The 19789-nt window shown below is 32.8% G+C and overlaps 1 protein-coding gene across 5 annotated transcripts in view; it reads left to right on the top strand.

The window, feature by feature from the left end:
• The window catches only part of GNAT3 (G protein subunit alpha transducin 3), a 159581-nt gene that overhangs the window by 113037 nt on the left and 26755 nt on the right, over window positions 1-19789 (top strand). For all 5 annotated transcript variants that reach the window (XM_074194026.1, XM_074194023.1, XM_074194025.1 and 2 more), the window contains 2 exons: window positions 2679-2820; window positions 12619-12776. In XM_074194026.1, coding sequence (XP_074050127.1) covers window positions 2679-2820; window positions 12619-12776 — 300 coding nt within the window. The remainder of the gene's footprint in view (window positions 1-2678; window positions 2821-12618; window positions 12777-19789) is intronic.

The following is a 19789-nucleotide window of genomic DNA, read 5'->3' as shown; positions in this document are numbered from 1 at the left end:
AACTATCTTAGTTTCTCCAGACCCTATCTAGAGATATTTCAGTGGATTTCAACAATTTGTCTTAGAAACAAAAAGTCACAAAGCACTTAGGGTATACTCTTAAACTCATCCTCACATTATATTACATTCCTGTGACTAGATAAATCTAGGCTCACTTATTGAAACTAGCCCTGCTTTGCTTCTTAAGCTGCATCTCTCTCCTATATATTTTGCTCTGTGGCCGAAGAACAAAGAGCATCAAGGTCAACTACAAACTCTGAAGTTAGGAGACAAATTTGACCTCACAGATACTACTCCTATGTTTTAATGAGTTGGGACTCATGACTAAAACATATAACTAAGGCAGGAATATGAATCCAGGAAATCATACCCTTTTTTTAAAAAAAGGGAGGAATCTTTGGTCTAAGAGCAATAGCCAAATGACCATACTAATATTTAAAAAAAGATAAGTTAAGAGCCAATGATCTTTTACTAAACATCCTGTATCTTCCAAGTGCTAGGACTATAAATCCAAAAATAAAGCACTCTTTTCCCCTCATAAGGCATACATTCTATCAAGAAAGTAACCTGAATGTTTATGTGCAGATAAAATGAACACAGTAATGGGGAGAGGGGAAAATAAAAGAATTAGTAGTTAAAGGTGAGAGATCAGAAAGATCTCATAAAGGTGAACTCAATTAAGACTTAAAATAAACTTTGCATTATAAGAGTTAAAAATGAGGAGCAAGAATATTGCAACCATCAGAGATAGCTGATGCAAAAGCATCATAAGAGGTTTGAGATGGAATTTAGGGTGTGTAAGGAATAAGTAAGACGGTCAATTTGGCAGGATTAAAGGGTAATGATATGGAGCAAAGTCACAAAGGTAGACTGGGTGTGGTTATGAAGAGCCTTAATTAACATATATGGAAGGTTATTTTTGATTCTAAAAAGAACAGGGAGTCACTGGAGTTTATTGTCCGGAAATGCCACAGACAGATTGACTCTTTAAAATATCACTTTGACTTCTGTGTAAGGAAGAATTGGAGTAAGGTTAGAGGCAAAGAGAACACTTGGGAGTCTATTGAAATAGTTGCAATGGCATGAGGGTGATTGTTGTGTGACTAGAGGGCAAAGGTCAAGTTACCATTGCACATTTAAAAGACATACCTGAGGAAATTTAGGAACCAGAATGGTGAGGTACAAATATTTGGGGGGGGGTATCTGAAAGGGGACAGAAACAAAATCAATCTTATAAGAATCTATTACAGGTGATAATGATGAAGGAATAATTCATAAAGAGGTTGGGAAACAGACTATCAGAATGACCAAAGGGTATGTTGGAGTAGTGAATAGAAAATTCACTCTATGCAGACATCTGCTGGGGCTCTCTTTTAATGGTAAATTTAACATTCAATAGGTGGAAGAAGGAAAGAAGGGTTGCTATTATTCTGGACATGTGTATGTACACACACATATAAATACATATATGTATGTGTATATGTATATATGCATAGATAAGTGGTGTGTGTGTGTGCGTGTGTGCGTGTGTGTGTGTGTGTGTGTGTGTGTGTGTGTACCCCTCCAGATCAACCAGTAAAACTTGATCTGGCTTCTTTCTGAACAATAGTTTAAATGGAAGGAATAGACACATTAAACAAAATACAGATGAAACTATACTGGTACATAATTATATTAAGGAATAACAATAAATTCAACCACAGATCATTTACTTAAATCAAAACAGATGCTTTTTCCTTCCACTGGAAATCAACATGAAGTAGTACTAAAAATAGAAAACAGACCTTCCTATTTTCCCCTGTATCTTAAGTGATCAGAAGAGGCAAGCATTTCCTAACTACTGACTGTACTTCCTGTAGAAATTGTTCAACATTCTATTAAAAATTTCACTGTATTGTATATGCTTGTGTCCTGAGAATCTGGATATTATTTTCTTAAGAGGGAGTGAACTTTCCAAGCAAAATGATTTGCCATAAGTAAATAGTGTATTCCCAGAGAATTCCAGGGTCTCCAAACAGTCTAGTATTTTTTCCTGATTATATAAAATCAAGGTCAAAAAATTCAAAAGAAAATTTAAAAAATTAAATGATAAAAAAAGAAATCAAATCTAAGGTCATTTGATATTTTACATTGCCATTATGAGATATTTGTTTCCTCTTCTTTTTATTGTTTGTCAAAGTATTTCTTAAAGGGTGGGAAACATGGGGATCCTAAGACTAATTCAGGGGATCCACATGGTTAAAATTATAATAATATTAGGACATTTTAATTTTTGATAAGGTACAAACAAATTGACCTAACCCACAATAAAAAAATTAAACTCTTAGATCCTCAATAATTTTAAAAATAGAATGGATCCCCTTTCAGAATTGTTTCCTTAGATTTTTCAGTCAATATGGACAGAGTTTAAAGGATATGCCTTGAAGAAGCACTGAGTTCACATCTTATTCCTAATGCGTATGAATTGTGTGACCTGAGCAAATCTGTTAATTTGGCAATATCTTGTGCAATGCACAATGACTTTGTAGTGTAGATTGTTTGCTAATCTGCACTGCAGAGAGAATTTTCCATATTCAGGAATTCTCAGTGCCAGTGAAATTTAGTGGTTCAGAACTGCCCCTCCAATCTCTTAGTCTAATATTAAACTCACTGAGGTCTTTTTTTTGTTTCAAATACAGGATTATCCACAAGAATGGTTATACAGAGCAAGAATGTATGGAGTTCAAAGCTGTTGTTTACAGTAACACCCTACAATCCATTCTGGCCATTGTGAAGGCTATGGCAGTTCTGGGGATTGATCATGTTAATCCCCAAAGTGCAGTAAGTGTGAAATCAAGGCCATTCAACAGTGAGAACCTAAAACAAAACAATAAGACTGAATCATTTGGGGGCAATAGGTAGTTGGAATGTAGGCAGAGACCTAGATTTGTACTCTGAATCAGAAAATTTTAAGTTCAAAATCTTGTCAAACCCTTATCAATAGTATGATTTTGGACAAATCATTTGTCCTCTCAACTTCAGATTTTTCACTTGTAACATCAGGATTAAAAATATCTCCTATTTCACAGGAATTGTTGTGAAGATCAAATGAAATAATATCAATGAATACCTTTGGAAACTCTCACTCTCTAGATAGTACTTTTTATTAACTACATACAAATATTCCAAATCTCAAATGTTTTTCTAATTAGGTCAAAATTATTTTATAGATAAACTCTTTGGATTATATTTAATAATCAATGAATTAGTTCCTCTTTTATATGAACCCATTTTTTTAGGTTTTTGCAAGGCAAATGGGGTTAAGTGGCTTGCCCAAGGCCATCCAGCTAAGTAATTATTAAGTGTCTGAGGCCAGATTTGAACTCAGATACTGCTGACTCTAGGACCGGTGCTCTATCCATTGTGCCAACTAGCTGCCCCACATGAACACATTTTTAAAGAATATTTTTATCTGTTTCCTGGGTTAAAACTTCATTAACAACTTGCAAGAAATTCATTCATTTATTCAGCAATTGTTCATTAAATCCTTGCTCTGTGTCTGAGACTGTGCACTGCATTTTATGATGGGAAAATACCAAGTGAGTAGAGTGAAAGATAGAAAAAGGACAGATTATGTGCTGATTATTTTTTCATAAACAGAAAGTTTAGAGATGGAAAGGACTTTTGCCATAATTTAGTATAACCCTCTAACTTCATGGAAAAAAATAAAAGAAACTCATAGAAATATGTGTTGTCCAACATCATGCTAAAAGTAATAGGCAAAGTCAGGATTCACATTCATGTCTTCCTGCTCTATATGTCTATGGTCTGTATAGCTAGCATTTGTCAGAAACAGAATTTGAACTCAATTCTTCCTGACTCTAAAGCTAGTTCATTACTCACAACTCTCTGCTACCCATCATAAAGGCATTAATAGAAGAAATATGAGATATAATATTTTCCTATTGAAAATCATATATTATAATTAGTGTCATTATTTCTCTTTGTCTTTTGACTGGACTTATATCTTTCATGTAGAGAACACCAATTGAAAAAAAACACTTTCTAACAATGTAGACTGACAACTTTTCTACATCTAATAATACTAAAGTTGTGTGGCACAGTTAGAAGTTAAGTAATTTCCCCAGGATTGCATAAATTAGATTATGTCAGAAATAGTACTTAAACCTAGTATTTCCTACTTTTAAAGCTATCTCTTTACCTACTATGCCAAGATACCTCTCAACCTCTATAACTCCCATCCCTATCCACATTCTCAAATGACTTTGATAAAAACAAATGACAGAAATGCAAGAATTCACCCAGTTAGAGGATATCATCATACCATACATTATAGGATTATAAAATCAAAGATCTTGAATAACCTGAGAAGTCATCTAATCCAAAATTTTGCAGATAAGGAAAAAGATTTTTGAGAGATTTATCCAATGTCTCACAGGTAGTAAGTGATTACTAACATGATTCAAACACTGATTGAAATCACTAAAGGTGATCTTACAGAAGATAAGAGGGCCAAAGTCAAAGGTCTAGGGATATTCATCCTTACCCCAAAATAAAGAACTCTCCTCCCTCAGAGAACCATAAATGAAACTACTCCTAATGCTTATTTCAGCATCCCTATCAGTGGCATTGGAAACATCAAAAAGCAAAATAAACAGAAATGGTACATTTGTAGCTTCTTTCAAAAAAAAATCATAAAAAAATTCATATGGGGAAAAACTGAAATTCATTCAGAGATATCTAATAAGTGCCTAAATAGTCCTTTTTGGGGGTGTAAGAATGGGGGTTTGCAAGACAATGGGTTAAGTGACTTGCAAAGCTATGTAATTATTTAGTGTCTGAGGGCAAGTTAAATAGTCCTTTAATGACACTGTTTAAAAGAAAAAAAGCAATAAAAATCTCCTTTTACCACCACATATTTTTTAGCTTCATTTGCTTCTTATTAATTTTTAGGAACAATTTTTTAAAATTTTTATTTATTGGGGCAGCTAGGTGGCGCAGTGGATAAAACACTGGCCCTGGAGTCAGGAGTACCTGGGTTCAAATCTGGCCTCAGACACTTAATAATTACCTAGCTGTGTGGCCTTGGGCAAGCCACTTAACCCCATTTGCCTTGCAAAAACCTAAAAAAACCCAAAATTTATTTATTTAAATTTTATTTTATTTTAAGGACTTATTTTTAATTTTGAAATAAAAAAATTTCCATAACATAATGTAATAAAAAGATGATTGTACATGAAACTCTAAACCAATTTTGTACAACTGGTTGTTTCTTTTAAAAATATAGCAAAGTTAGCATGTAATTTTTCTCCTTTATTCTTCCTTCTACATTAAAAATATAACTTCATGACTTCATACACATGCTAAATATCCTCCTAAATCATTGTTTGTCTATGCAGATGTCACACGTTTCTTTACTTAATTCATGAATTGGTAAAGTTTTGCTAAATTGACTAGATAAATGTTATGTCTATTTACATAACTACAAGTTATTACAGATTTCCAAGTCTGTATTAAGAGACTACATTTGTAAATTCAATGTGTGAACTAACACATTCATACTACAACAAAACTAAAACTATGTCATGACTAAAGTTGACCTCCACTTAGATTTTTTTGATAGATCAGATCAAAATTGTTTCTGTGAATCATATATTTCAGGTATAGAAGTATATTTTATAATATTTTTCTTGCATCCTGTAATTTTATTTTACAGAAAGAAAAAACAATTAAAATTGACTCTTTAAAAATTAACTCCTACATTTTAGAAATGAGAAAAATGAGTCTCAGAACATTAAAGAACTATTCACATTTGTGTATAGCTGTTAAGTTTACCTCACCCTTTCTTTATAGTAACCTTCTAGTTTATGTAAGACAAGTATTATTGTTCCCATCTGAAGATCAACAAATTGAGGCTAATAGCTTCTAATTTAATAATAAATATTTGTTTGTATGTCCAGAACTGAGATTTCATTATGAGGTAGCATGATAGCATGGAAGAATGCACTGGGTTTGGAATCAGGACATTGGTTCAAATTCTGTCTCTGTCAAAGTGGAGTTGGACAGGAGTGGAGGAAGACCCAAGTTCAAATAGCCTCAGATGATTAAGCAGTTCTATGTCCCCAAGAAATTCACTTAGTTTCCTCTCAACTTTTGTTTCCTCATCTGTAAAATAACACCTACCTCCTCAGGGTGTTGAAAGGATCAAAAGAGATGATATTTGTAAAGCATTTTACACGCCTTAATGTGATAAATAAATGCTGGCTAGTTAGCAAGTGGTCTTGGCCAAGTCACATAACTTTTTTCTAAACTTGGTTTCTCTAAATGCAAAATGAACTTTTTAAGTCATTTGAAGTGTCTTTCATCTCTAAAACTAGGAAACTATGGTATGGCAAACTGTCTTGCCTATGCCAATTGGAAACTGTTTTGCTATTTAAAGAACTGCTCAGAATACTCAGAGGTTAAGTGAATTTTGTCCAGGGTCACAGAGTGATGTAGCAAAAGTGAAACTTGGACACATTCATGATTTTGATTTTTTTTCTTAATATAGTACATTGCCTTTCAATAATAATAAAATAATCATAATAGTAATAGACTTTATACAGTATATTAAGGTTTGTCATACACTTTTCATACTCCTATAACCCTTACACCAACTCTACTGCATAAGTGGTATTATTGTTCCTTGTTACAGAAGAGGAAAGTAAAGTTCAAAGAATTAGGTTAACACAGCTATTAAATGTTTTTGCAGGAATAGAAGTTAGGTCTTCCCGCCTCCAAGCTATCCTTCATACCATGTTCTCTCTGTTAGTAAAAGACTTCTAATAATCTTATCTAACATAGTTGAAGTTTCATTATTAAAACCATTAATAGTAAGTATATATTTAATATTTTACATACATTATATATTTATACATATTTTATAATGAAAACTTGCTAAAGATCATTTTTTTTGCTGAGTTCTTATCACTTATCATTTAGCAAAGACATTGGTATTATTCATTCCATGTATAGCTATTGCCCCTTCCATATATTTATTCTTCTTTGCATATGGTTGTTTGGTGTTTTCTAATATACTTTGCATTAGCAATCAGCATTATTAAGGTAATGCATCCTTTTATTTTTTTATCATTTTATCATTTAAAGGATTTTTCATTTTCTAAGTGTATGTATTTCCTATACTGAAGCTATGCTTAGACATGACACTTAGCTTACCACTAGAATCAAATATAAAGAGATCTTATCTCTGGAATGTATTCAGTGGTTGAGTTGAATAGTGTGGTTAGGTAGCCAGAGTTTTGTCAGCTGCCTTGAAATTCATAGCCTCACAGTCTAATAGGAACAGAGAAGTCCAGTTACCAAGCACGAGGCTTTTATCATGTATTAACAAGATTCCTTGACATAAGATAAATAACTTCAATGCCAAAGTATATCACATGGCATTATATATTAATATTAGCATACAACCTGATGAACTGCTGTTTATTTAGATGATTTCATTAAGGATAAAAAGCTAATATTTTATTTTCAATTGGTTTTAATGGGTTGAAAGATTAATTTTTATTTATTTTTAATATGTGTATTTGCATGCATTTATATGTCTCTAGGCTAAAAGTTCTTGACATGTGTTGTTGTAATGGATCCCCAGTGTGATGAAATCTATGGATATCTTTTCAAAATAATTGTTAAATACATAAGATTTTAAAGGAAACTAATTATAATGAAATGTAATTATCAACATCATTTTCATAAAACTCATGGTCCCCAGACTAAGAACCTTATTCTAGGTAGTAATTTATTTCTACACACACACACACACACACACACACACACACACACACACACACACGACCAGCTATGAGAAGGGGTTAAAAAAATCTTCCCATAAAAATGTATGGTATAATAATAATAATTGTTATTATAAATAATAAAATGTATTACTAAATAATAATTATAAATATAATTGTACATAACATTTTAAAGTTTGTGGATTACATAGTGTCTCTTGAGTATCTTTTAAAATTCTGAGATATGTAAAACAAATAATATTATTTTTAATAGAATAGTATAAGCTGAGATATAGAGATTTAAATATGTTTTTTGTCTTTATTGTAATGACTTCTCCAAGGTCACACTGCTAGTAAATGTAAGAAACATGATTTGAATTTAGATCTTCCTGACTGAAAACTCATCATGCCATCTGATGACTTATAAAAATTTACCCCCCAAAAATCATTGAGGATCTGTGATAAGAGATTTGAGTAGATTCTATGGGACCTTAAAAGTTAAAGAACCATAATGCAAAGATTAAAAAAAATATTCTACTAAGTAGAATGATGTATGCCATAAGGAACTGAGAAAGGAAAGGGATGGGACTATGATTTCAAAGGTATAGAGGAAACTCCTTCCATAAAAATAGGCTACCACATTCCCTGCAATACAGAATCTCAGAGAGTTGCCCAGGGTCACATAGATAATACGTAACAAGGGTGGGGCAATATCTAACACAAAGAAAGAAAAATATGTGGAAATGAAGAGGAAGGAATTAAAATAGTCAAAATTTTGAATATAATAATACCAAGTACATTGCATAGTATATATCAAATGCAATATAAGAAATTTTAGCCTAGCAAATTCAGGTTTTTGTGCTTACCCTGAATATCTTACATTATGGTTAATGATAGACTGACTAGCCTGTTGTCCTAATACTCTCACTCAATTTTTCAATCCCTTAATAATAATAATAATAATGATAGTAATCTCTGTTTAAAATTACTTAAATCCCTATACCAGTACTCTCTGACCTATCCTCTTAACCCTAGGACAACTTCATCCAGTTCTGGAAACACTTAAGAATACTTGAATGGAGGAGGGAACTGAGTGACCTCCAGGGAGCAATAAATTGACCACTTTCTTCTTGTATACATTCTCAGGTCATGAAATTTCAGTTCAGGAATAAACTGAAATCCTTGACCATCCCATAGGATTCTTGGGGAAACCAGATTCTTTCAAATCCTTTACAGTTTCAGCTACCAATATAATTCATTGGAATTCTTGATAGTTTTTCTGGAAGACCTGGTCATGTTAAAGATTTTTCTAAAACTCAAGAACTGCTCAGATAAAAAGCAAATACCTCCTACTGGTCAGGAACTAAATGAGGTTATACAAATTTGTTCTCCTCCATTAAATTGTTTTGTCTTTGTTTTTTTTGTTTTTATTTTCCTAACTCACCTCCCTGGATAGGCCTCAAAATTCCAAGAGAGTCCTCTTAGAATTGTTATTGGAAGTTTCTTTGTAACTGTCATGGATTCTAGCTGATGTACTCTTTTTAAATAATAGAGTGATATTATAGTTAGTATAAAGTGCTGTTTCTAGGTTCAGAAGACCTGAGTTTTTCTCTTGGCTTTGCTTTATACTACTGGCATGAGTTTGGGCAAGTTAAGTGTTGAACCACATGAACCTCTTTCCAACTCCGAGGTGATAATCTTTTGACAATCCTTTTGTTGTTGACAATTTGTGACAGTAGTGCTTCAATACAAGGATCTGGGGCATGGGACACATTCAGCAGGGATTGAATAACAAAAGCACCCTATTAAAATGTAAGATATTTGTGATAATGCTATCACTTTTAACTTTGGGTGAAATAATAACTGATACTTATATGATATTTTAAGGTTTGCAAAGTTCTTTTCATTTTTTAATCTCATTTGAAACTCACAACTCTGTGAGCTGACACAATCATTGTTACCATTAACTGAAGGATGAGTGAACTGAGACTCAGAGAAATTAAAGAATCTTCTCAGGATCTCACCACAGTGAGTAGTAATCATCTGATATGGGATCTGAACTAAGGTCAGCTTGACAATGAGTCTAACACTCTATCCACTGCACCCTGAAGAGGTGCTGGTACATATATCTGTGTATAGGGGATGGATCTGATCTGCAACATAATTAAGTTAATGCTCAGTGCTTTTCCCAAACAGTGGACTTGGGAAAAATAATGATTTAAACATAAATAGAAAAAAAAGTATAGAACCATTTATTTCCACCTGAAATGAATTTAAAAAATTACTTCCAAGTGTCTCATTTTACAGAGGAAGAAACTAAAGCCAGAGATAAACTCACATGCCAAAGAGAATGAGTGCACAAATCAGATTTTACCAAGTATCTTCCCTCTTAAGATGTAGAGATCTTTCCACTATTTCCTCTCAGATGAGACTAGGGTAACAAACAAAGACTTCACTAGCAAAAAGTTATCTTTGTTATTGTGTTAAATTATTCTGACTTAAACCCATTTCTTTTCATATTATATGCTCTCTTATGATTCATTTTTTTCTTAACTTGGAGCAAATATTTCAGCAGCAAATCACATGAGCAATTCAAGTTGGAAGTACATTTGAGTTCATTTGTAAGGTAGACAAAAATATTATTCTTTTCATAAAAAAATCACATGAAAGCAAAATAAGGAGAAACTTTTTAAAATATCTTTCTAAGTATTTTCAGAATGGTACTGTTTCTGATAGTTTGTGAAGAAAAATCTTGCCTTTCTCTCTGCCTTCCCTGTCTCCCCCTGCCCTGTAGAATCTTTCCATAATAGATGCCTTTCTGTATTTCATTAAAATAAACAACCAAATTCTCCATACTTAGGAAATGGTTTCAGATCTTGAAATGCAATAAAACTTTAGTTTGGGAAGCTAAAACTGCTGTACTCAATTAAAATTCTTACTCTAGATTCAAGAGTGTGTGACCAGCTGTCTCATTACATAAAACACTCCAGATTATACTTTAGGGAAATGGTGTATATATATATTTTTAAAAATCCCATCACAAAAGCAATAGACTTTGCAATTCTCATTCATATGAGGAAAGGAAAGTTGCCTATACAAGAAATGAAACATTGACATGGTCCAGCTGGAAATTTCAGTTTCTTAGTAATTTAATTAGGTCAGTGAATGATTAATTGGACTTTTGCAATTGGGAATCATTGTGATAGTTCTAGAAAGAAGTAAATGGACCACTACATTTATCGGTTTCTCAAGAAATCCTAACAACTTGGTCATGACCCCAGATAAATGCATTAAATGTAACTTGCAATTCAGTCATAATAATAACAGCCTTTTTTGGGGGGGAGTGAATATATCTAAGGAAAGACTGTCAACTTCTTAGTAATTATCTATAATGTCAAAATAACTTTGCCATTCCATAGTTCACAAGGAAGCTATGAGTAGTCCAAAGATAGCTCAGATCAGAATAAAGAAATCTGAAATCGAGCCTGACACTACCTAGCTCTGTGTCCACAGATGTCAGTCAAGCTCTGAGATTCAGTTTACTTTTTGGTGAAAATGGAGATGGTCTATGTCACAAGGTTTTGATAATAGAGATAATATATAATATCAACTTTGTGGAAGGCTATAAAAATGTCAGATATTATTAATTACTCTCTAGTCTTCTATTGAATAGAATTCAATATTAAATTTTTCCTCTTGCTAACTGAATTCCCATCAAAACTAATTCAACTTCTATATGCTATTAAATGATGAAAAAAAGTTTCTGGTAGATTGGAAATATTATTTAAATGTCTTTATATCCACTTACAACATTCACTGAGGTGCTCACTTTTCCATTCCTATAACACTCAAAAAAAGTAAAATAGAGAAGAAATCAAGTATGATATATAGAAGTATGATATATAGAAAGCCAGTCTTGTAAATAGGAAAGATATGAGTACAAGTGTCCCTGCCATCTGCTAGTTGTGTGACCATAATCAGTGCTTTTAAGCAATCCTTTAATATTATAATATATAGTCCATCTACATTGTAGAAATGAGTGTTTTGACCCTGTGGTTCCTAATAATAATGAAATCACAACAAACCAAAGCCAACTAAATAAATAAAAATAAGAAACCATATAGAAATATAATTACAGAGCTTCTGCCTAGTTCTTTCATTTTTATTCAAATTTCAACTTGTCTGAAACTTCATTTCTTTATAAATCAGACAGCTACTTTAAAAGATATGGGAATATAAAAGTTTTTCATAAGAAGTCATACTTAGGCAGCTACGTGGCACAGTAGATAGAGCACCATCCCTGGAGTCAGGAGTACCTGAGTTCAAGTCTGGCCTCAGGCACCTAATAATTACCTACATGCATGGCCTCGAGCAAGCCACTTAACCTCATTGCCTTGCAAAAAAAAAACTTTATAAAAAATTCATACTTATTATACATTCAAAACAAGATGATATTATCTTTCTCTCTAAAAAAACCAAGGGAGAAGGAATATAGAAATCAATGATTGTCTTTCTTGATTTTTTTTTACCAATTTTTTACTAATTTTTCACTAAAGAATTGGAGAAGCATATTCATAAAAATACAACTTTCTATTAGTAACTACTTATAACTTGTTCATGTGCATTAAGAAGACTGCTTTAGGTAGGCGACTAAGAGTTATGTTTTGTCCTGGCTACTGAGTATTGTTTTTAGGAATGATGTTAAAGAAGATATATTATCATTAAAAGAAACAGGGTAAAGATTCTCCCAAATAAAACCTGCTACTTTAAAGAAGTCTTAGTTGATTACAAGTGAAAACATTTCCAGTTTTCTGACTAAAATCTTATTTAGGAAGACCAAAAACAACTCTGCACAATAGCAAATGGCTTAGAAGATGGCTCCATGACTCCCGAACTGACTGATATAATAAAACGACTATGGAAAGACCCAGGAATCCAGGCCTGCTTTGAAAGGGCATCAGAATATCAACTCAATGATTCAGCAGCTTAGTAAGTAAATTCATTCTTATAAGAATTTTCAATGAAATGAATGAAGAATTAAAAAGTATAATCAATTAATAAGCATTCATATGGGGAAAATTTATGTACATTTAAAAGATTAAAAGTACCATCTAAAGAGATGGTAAATGGAATGAAGTAAAAAAGAGTAAAGGTATGATAAGTCAGTCTTGAAAATAAATACCAGATTGATTATCACGTAAGTTGTAGTTGAGAATTTATCCTCTCAATGTGATATACCTGCCAATTTAAAAACACAACATGTTCTAGTCATAATAAAATTAGGATGCAAATGTTTAAAGGTCTCAACACTCACAAAAGTTAACTTTAAAGGAATCAGCTGAAGGACTCAACTATCTATGTGTGTGTTTGTGTTTGTTTGTCTGTGTCTGTGTATGTGTATATATATATATATATATATATATATATATATATATATATATATATATACACACACATTTCCCTGACATATACTGACTCTCAAAGCTTGAAAAGTCAATTAATCTCTCAGTTCTCAGGATAACTCTCCAAGACAGCAGTTGTAAAAATTGGTATCAGTTCACATCAGGATGAGTTTTTTAAGAGCTTGCTTGCTACAACAATGAAATTACATAGATGAAAAATGGATATTTCTATAGATGCACAGGTACAAAGAGAAAAAGAACTAGATAGGAATCGTCGCTGTGGATTCAGTGATACAGGGAACTCCACAGTGAGAAAACTTCCTTTTCTAATTCTAGTTGAACATTTTCTACAGCATAGTCATAAAATGTGGCCTAGAGCACTGAGGGGAATAGAAGTTCTGTCTGAAAAAGTAAAAGCAGAGCCAAACAATTCATACTTTCCTCCCATATTTCAAAATGCAAAAGTTTATTTCATTGAATTGGTCCTGAAATCTAAAATATTTTGGCCACTTCTTTTCTGAAAGAAATATATAATTGATGATAATATAAAATTGTGTTCACAGCAAGACCTAAAATGGGAGAATAATAAAAAGGATACATATAAAAATTTCTCTTACATATGTGCATATGAAATCATTTTAGAGCAGAAGCCATTAACTATTTTTGAGTCAAAGAGGTAGTTTAATTTTCAATTTGTCTTGAGCGCTTTGGGGGGTCAGCTTTGGCAGAGAATTCCTTACCCAAGTAGATGAGGAAGTATGACTGGTAAAATGAGAACAGTAGACCTGATTGAATAATAAATAAGGGTAGATGGCTCAGCTTAGAGATCTACTGGGTCAAGGTTATTGGAGTCTCTATTTAGGATTAAGCATTTTTTTTAAAAATGCCACTTTTAAAAAGTGGCAAATGCACACATATTATGAACTTAATAAACAGAAACAAGCATGATCATTTCAAAAACAGAAAATGGCATTATATGGCAGATATTATACATAGTTTGGATTTTTGTGCATATTAAATTTAACATAGAGTAACAAAATTGCCTTGTTCATCTGTGTCCCCTTCTGAACTTCTTTATTCACTTTGCAAGGTAAACACTAATGATTTATTATCACATTTTTTCCTTTATTATCTTCTTTTTTAGTGTATTATTATTTAAATGTAACAAATGAGTACATTCAAGCAAAAATAAGCACCATATTGACTGTGCCTAAATATACATATCTCTTTTGGCACCTATGGTATACAACCTTTCTGCCAAGGGCTACATAATATGGTCTATCATCAGTCTTATGGAATTGTGAGTTGTCAATGAGAATTCTACAATCTTTTAGTTTTTTTCTCTTAAATTCTTTTGGTCATTGAACACATTTTTCTCATTCTATTCACTTTATGTAATATTAGTTCAAAGAAGTTTCATAGGATTCTTTGAATCTGTAATATTTATCACTTCTTATGCTCTAATAATATTACATTAACCTTTATATGCCATGATTCATTTAACCATTTCCCTTTTGGGAAATACTGCCTATTTCAGTTTGTTGCTATAATAAAAATGCTACTACAAATGATTTTTTTTCCCCTACATAAGTTCTTTCTCTCTGCCTTTGACTGCTTTGGGGTATAGACCTTTGACATTCACATTTTACAACCCAGTATCATTGCTCAAAAGGTTAGTGATTTTCAAATCAGTTTTCAAATTATTTTCCAGCATGGTTGAACCATTGAATAACCTCCCAACAAAGCAATAGCAGAAGTCATTTTCCTCTTCTGTTATCTTTGCCAACTAAAATGCATTAATTTGAAACTTATAGTTTAAATTTGTATCTCTTGTGTTGTTAGTTATTTCATTTCTTCCCTTTAAAAATACCTGTTTATATCTTTTAACTATTTATCTTTTGGGGAATCAAGCAGCAAATTCATTGGATGATAAAACCTTGAATGTACTCATTTGTTACATTTAAAATAATAATACACTAATAATAATAATAATAATAATAATAATACCTTTTAACTGAATTGGACCATGGAGATCACTGAAGTCCAACCTCCCCTCCCCACCTTCCCCATCTTATGGATGAAGCACAGATAGGATAAGTGAACTATCTAATTTCACACAAGTAGCAAATAATATAGCTAGAATCTGAAGTATTCTGATTTACAAACTCTTGCAAAGTACCCTATTTTATGTGATATATATATATAATATATATGTCATTAGAAATAGTATTTTTTTTAAAAAAAAAGCAAATGATCAGGTCTTGTAAAGCAATTAAAACAAATTCTTGTCTGGCCCCATTCCCCCCCTAGTTTTATAAGATATGCATCCACAACCAAATCCTGAATTTGAATAACAAAATAATATTTTCACATCCAAATAAGCTCCATCATGAATGCAAATGAAGATGTTTAAATGTGTCCTTTAAGCATTTTTCCATCATCTATAAAGGTGTAGTTTATGGATTATATTAATTCTGACATGTGTATTTATGTTTCATATGTTTCAAAAAAATTAATATTTTTCTTAGTTCATATGCATATTCAGGTAAATAGCAAATTATGTGTGTATGACATTATACTAAATTTCATAAAAACTGAGAAGCATATGTTCTCAATTCTTTTCACAAAAAAACCATTTTTTGAGTAACTTTTGAAAAATTATTTTATTACCTATTATCTTTCAATGTGATGTCATTTCAGTTAAAGTCTGACTTTTTGTGACCCTGTATGGGTTTTTCTTGGCAAAGATATTGGAGTGGTTTTGCCATTTCCTTTATTCTGAAAAGAAGAAAACAAAAATGGTTAAATGAGAGTTGAGACTTAACATAAATGAAGAGATGGTAAGAATTTGTTATTTAATTAAATGCTTTTTGACTCCAATTGGGCTTTTCTTGGTCATGATACTGCAGTAGTTTGCCATTTCCTTCTCCAGCTCATTGTATAGAGTAGGAAACAGAGACAAACTGAGGTTAAATGATTTGTCTAGGGTCACACAGCTAATAGGTATCTGAAGTCTCATTTTATCTTAGGTCTTCCTGACTCTAAACTTAGTGTTCTATCCACCATGACACACCTTGATGCCCTTTACTTATTATCTTAGTTTTGCTTAATTGAAAAGGAATTACTTTGAAAAAAAAAAAAAAAAGAGTGATGAATTATTTAAATATATTTATATGGGAAGTCAATCTCTTCCCCCAGCAAATCCTCAACCTTGTAGCCTCATATATACACCCATCAGAAAGAGGGTCTTTAACAAAAAGAAAGTAAAGAAAAGGGAATCTTCATTTTTTTCTATTTCTATTGAGGATACTCCTATTATTCAATTTATATGGGCTTGAAACCCCAGTCATCCTTTAATCTTCAATTTCCTTCCCCTCATATATCTTATCAGTTTTGAAATCATATTGATTCCATGTCCACAACTCTCATTCTTTTTTCCTCTCAAATCATCACTATCCTTGTTCATCACCTTTTGTTTGTTCTCTTCATTACATTATCTATATTATTACAACAATGTCATAATTGATCTCTGTGGTTTTCCTACCTTCCAATGTATCCTTCACAATGCAGAAAAATTGCTTACTTAAATAATGTGTTTCCTCATGTTCCCTTCTTTGAAACCTTCAGTGGCTCTATTCGTCTAGAGATTAACATACAGACTTTTCCACATGGCATTTTAAACCCTCAACAATCTGACTCCCACCTACTTTTCTTCTCCTTCATATTATTCTCCTTTATGTACTCTATGTTCCCCCAAACTTTGCCTCCTACATGATGACTAGAGTATGGCATTTCTTGGTACCTTTTCTCAGGCTTGAGCCCATTCTTATGAAACTATCCTTTCTGATTATTTCCTTGAAGAACTTTTGTCTTCCTTCAAAGTTCAACTTAGGTATCATGTCCTTTAGAAACCTTTACTTATTCTTCAAACTTCAGCAAATTGTGAAGCTTTCTACATACTGTGGTTACATACACACACATACACATGCACACAGAGTTCATGGAATGTAACCTCCCTGAGGGCAAGAACTGTTTCATTTTTGTCTTTGTATCTCTGGTAAAGAACACTTTTAAACAGCAGGCACTTAATAATTATGTATTTTTGATCTGTCCAGGTTAAGCAGAAAACTGTTTTGGAAAGAATGCTAAAGATTTTGATTCAACTTCCAACTCTACCATTAATAAGCAGGGTGACTATTGGCATGCCACTTAAACTTTTCTGAACATAAAAAGCTTGTTCTACCAACCTCACAGAATTTTGAAAGACTGAAATAAAATATGCAATCTTCAAGGTGCTATACAAATGTTTCAATACCATAGGTTTAAAGCTGGGGTTTGGGGGGTTATATTCTGATCCTTATATGTAAGACAAGGTATACCATATATATGCATATGGGTCCTTGGAATAGTAGTAAGGGGCTCCATTTTAAATCAGAGTAAGATTTGGAACATGACTCATTCATTTTCTATGTAACATTGGGCAAATAATGTTTTTGGGATTCTGCTTCCTCATTAGGCCAATTTTTCATCTATAAAATGAAGAAGTTGATCTTGTTTAAATATTTTTCCAAATATATTATTCTTTCCGCTAAAGATTCTTCAATTTATATATGAGAAAACTGAGGTAGTTATAGAGGTATGGTCTCAGTTTTATGCAGATAGTAACAATCCATAGTGTTTTTATGCCACCTTGAAGGTTTTTTTTTTAATGAGCCAAAGACATGGTTCATCTCAACCATTCATTACTGAGGGAATCACATTGATTAGTGATAGGGACAAGATCCTAGAGAGATGGACTGAACACTTAACTGACCATCATCAATCCATGAAGAAGAAACATACATTGCCAGGCCTAGCTCAATGTTAGGAGGCTCTGAAGGAAGGTATAGAAGTGAAGAGGTGTTAGGATGACTACCAAATTGAAGGTCTATAGAGTCATTGTGCTGACCTCATTGCTGTATCATGTGAAACTTGGACAGTTTAACAGTGCCATGGCAGGAAATGGAATTGCTTCCATTTAAATTGTCTTAGGAACACTCCAAAGATCACCTGGTAGGATAAAATACCAGATATTGAGGTCCTTTCTTGAACCAAATTTCCAGGCATTCAAAAGTTACTACACAGAGTGCAGCCATAATGAGCATCCCAAAAATCTATTGTGGAAAACACTCACAAGGCAAGCTCTCATAGGGGGATCAGAAGAAGTAATATGGGGATACCCTAAAGGTCTCACTTAAGAACTTTGGAATTATTTGTGCAGTATGGGAGACACTGGAACAGGACTGCCCAGCAAGGCATGCCCTCATAAGAGAGGGTCCTGTGCCCTATGAGCAAGGCAGAATGGAAGCAGCTCAAAGGTAACATCACATACATATGCTTATCATAAACATCTCAGGTGTTCACACTATTTTTGCCAGATCTGTGATAGAGCATTCTGAGCTCATATTGGTCTGATCAGCCAAAGTCAGATACACTGCAATTCATCTCTAACAGTGATATAGTTTTGATCTTATTCCATAATGAAGGACAAGAGCCAGCAAACCAACCAACCAACTTGGTCATGGGTTCTGTGACTACTAAGTTATGATCAGGAAATAGAATCCAGGCCTTTGAGCACAAATCCTTGCTACATCCCCAAATCATTATCATGCCTAAGTGACAAGATTACATCAAACCAATTGTTATTCCTTATGTTCTCCTGATTGTGATACTGTTATTGCTTGAATTTATAAACACATGAGGGAAGCTTGTGATATCTGGAGGATCTCAGGCTACAGTTTAGAACTACTAAGAAAATAATAGCAGCTGTTAAATTGCCTGCATATTTGAGGATTGAACTTAAGGGTCCATCATTCAGAAAGAGCTAACCATTTAAAAAATTTTCTGTGTTGCTCATTTCTCAGATCCAGTGGGTTGAAATGTATAGCATGGTAAATAAGTTAATAGTTTCCCTGATTTAGAGTTCTGAGAGATAGAAAATAATGATTATTTGGTTTAAGGTGGTGTGATCCTCCATAGTCATGTCCTTTCCAGATTTAAATGGGAGTGTAAAACTTGGGTTCCATGGGTTCCATATGCAGGAGACTCAAAATGAGAAATTTTCAAGGAGACATTATCCTATTATTCCAAAATAGAATTGTAAATCTGGCAGATTTTCAATTATGATATCCTCTATAAACAGCAAAGTCTTTCAGAAGATGTTATGGGAAATTTCCTGCTAGCATTTCTTCATGTTGATTGGAATCCCCTGGGATTTTGTGGTAATTTGGACCTACAGTTAAAGGTTTTGAAGTAGTTCCAGCCTAGACACAGTTATCCTATGATAGTAGGTCTAAAACAGGGAAAGTATCTCATAAACAAGCCAATCCAATTTCTCATTTTACAGATAAACAGTCTAGGCTGGTAAAGAGACTTGCCTGTGGTCACAAATGTTATAGAGCCCTAGTCCTTTAGCTCCAAATCCTTGAAAACCTAGAAAAGATTTGTCTCGGATTTTTAGAAAAACAAACTAGATCTGGAAAGAATATCAGAGGTTAGATAGTTTGATGCCCTAGAAACTAAGAGCCAAAGAGGTTCAAAGTTACCCTAGGTCACACAAAT

This window comes from Macrotis lagotis, chromosome 7 (assembly GCF_037893015.1).
Source record: "Macrotis lagotis isolate mMagLag1 chromosome 7, bilby.v1.9.chrom.fasta, whole genome shotgun sequence".
NCBI classification, from domain to species: Eukaryota; Metazoa; Chordata; class Mammalia; order Peramelemorphia; family Peramelidae; genus Macrotis; species Macrotis lagotis.
Note: the sequence above shows the minus strand (reverse complement) of the source record. Positions and strands in the feature narration are given on the sequence as shown.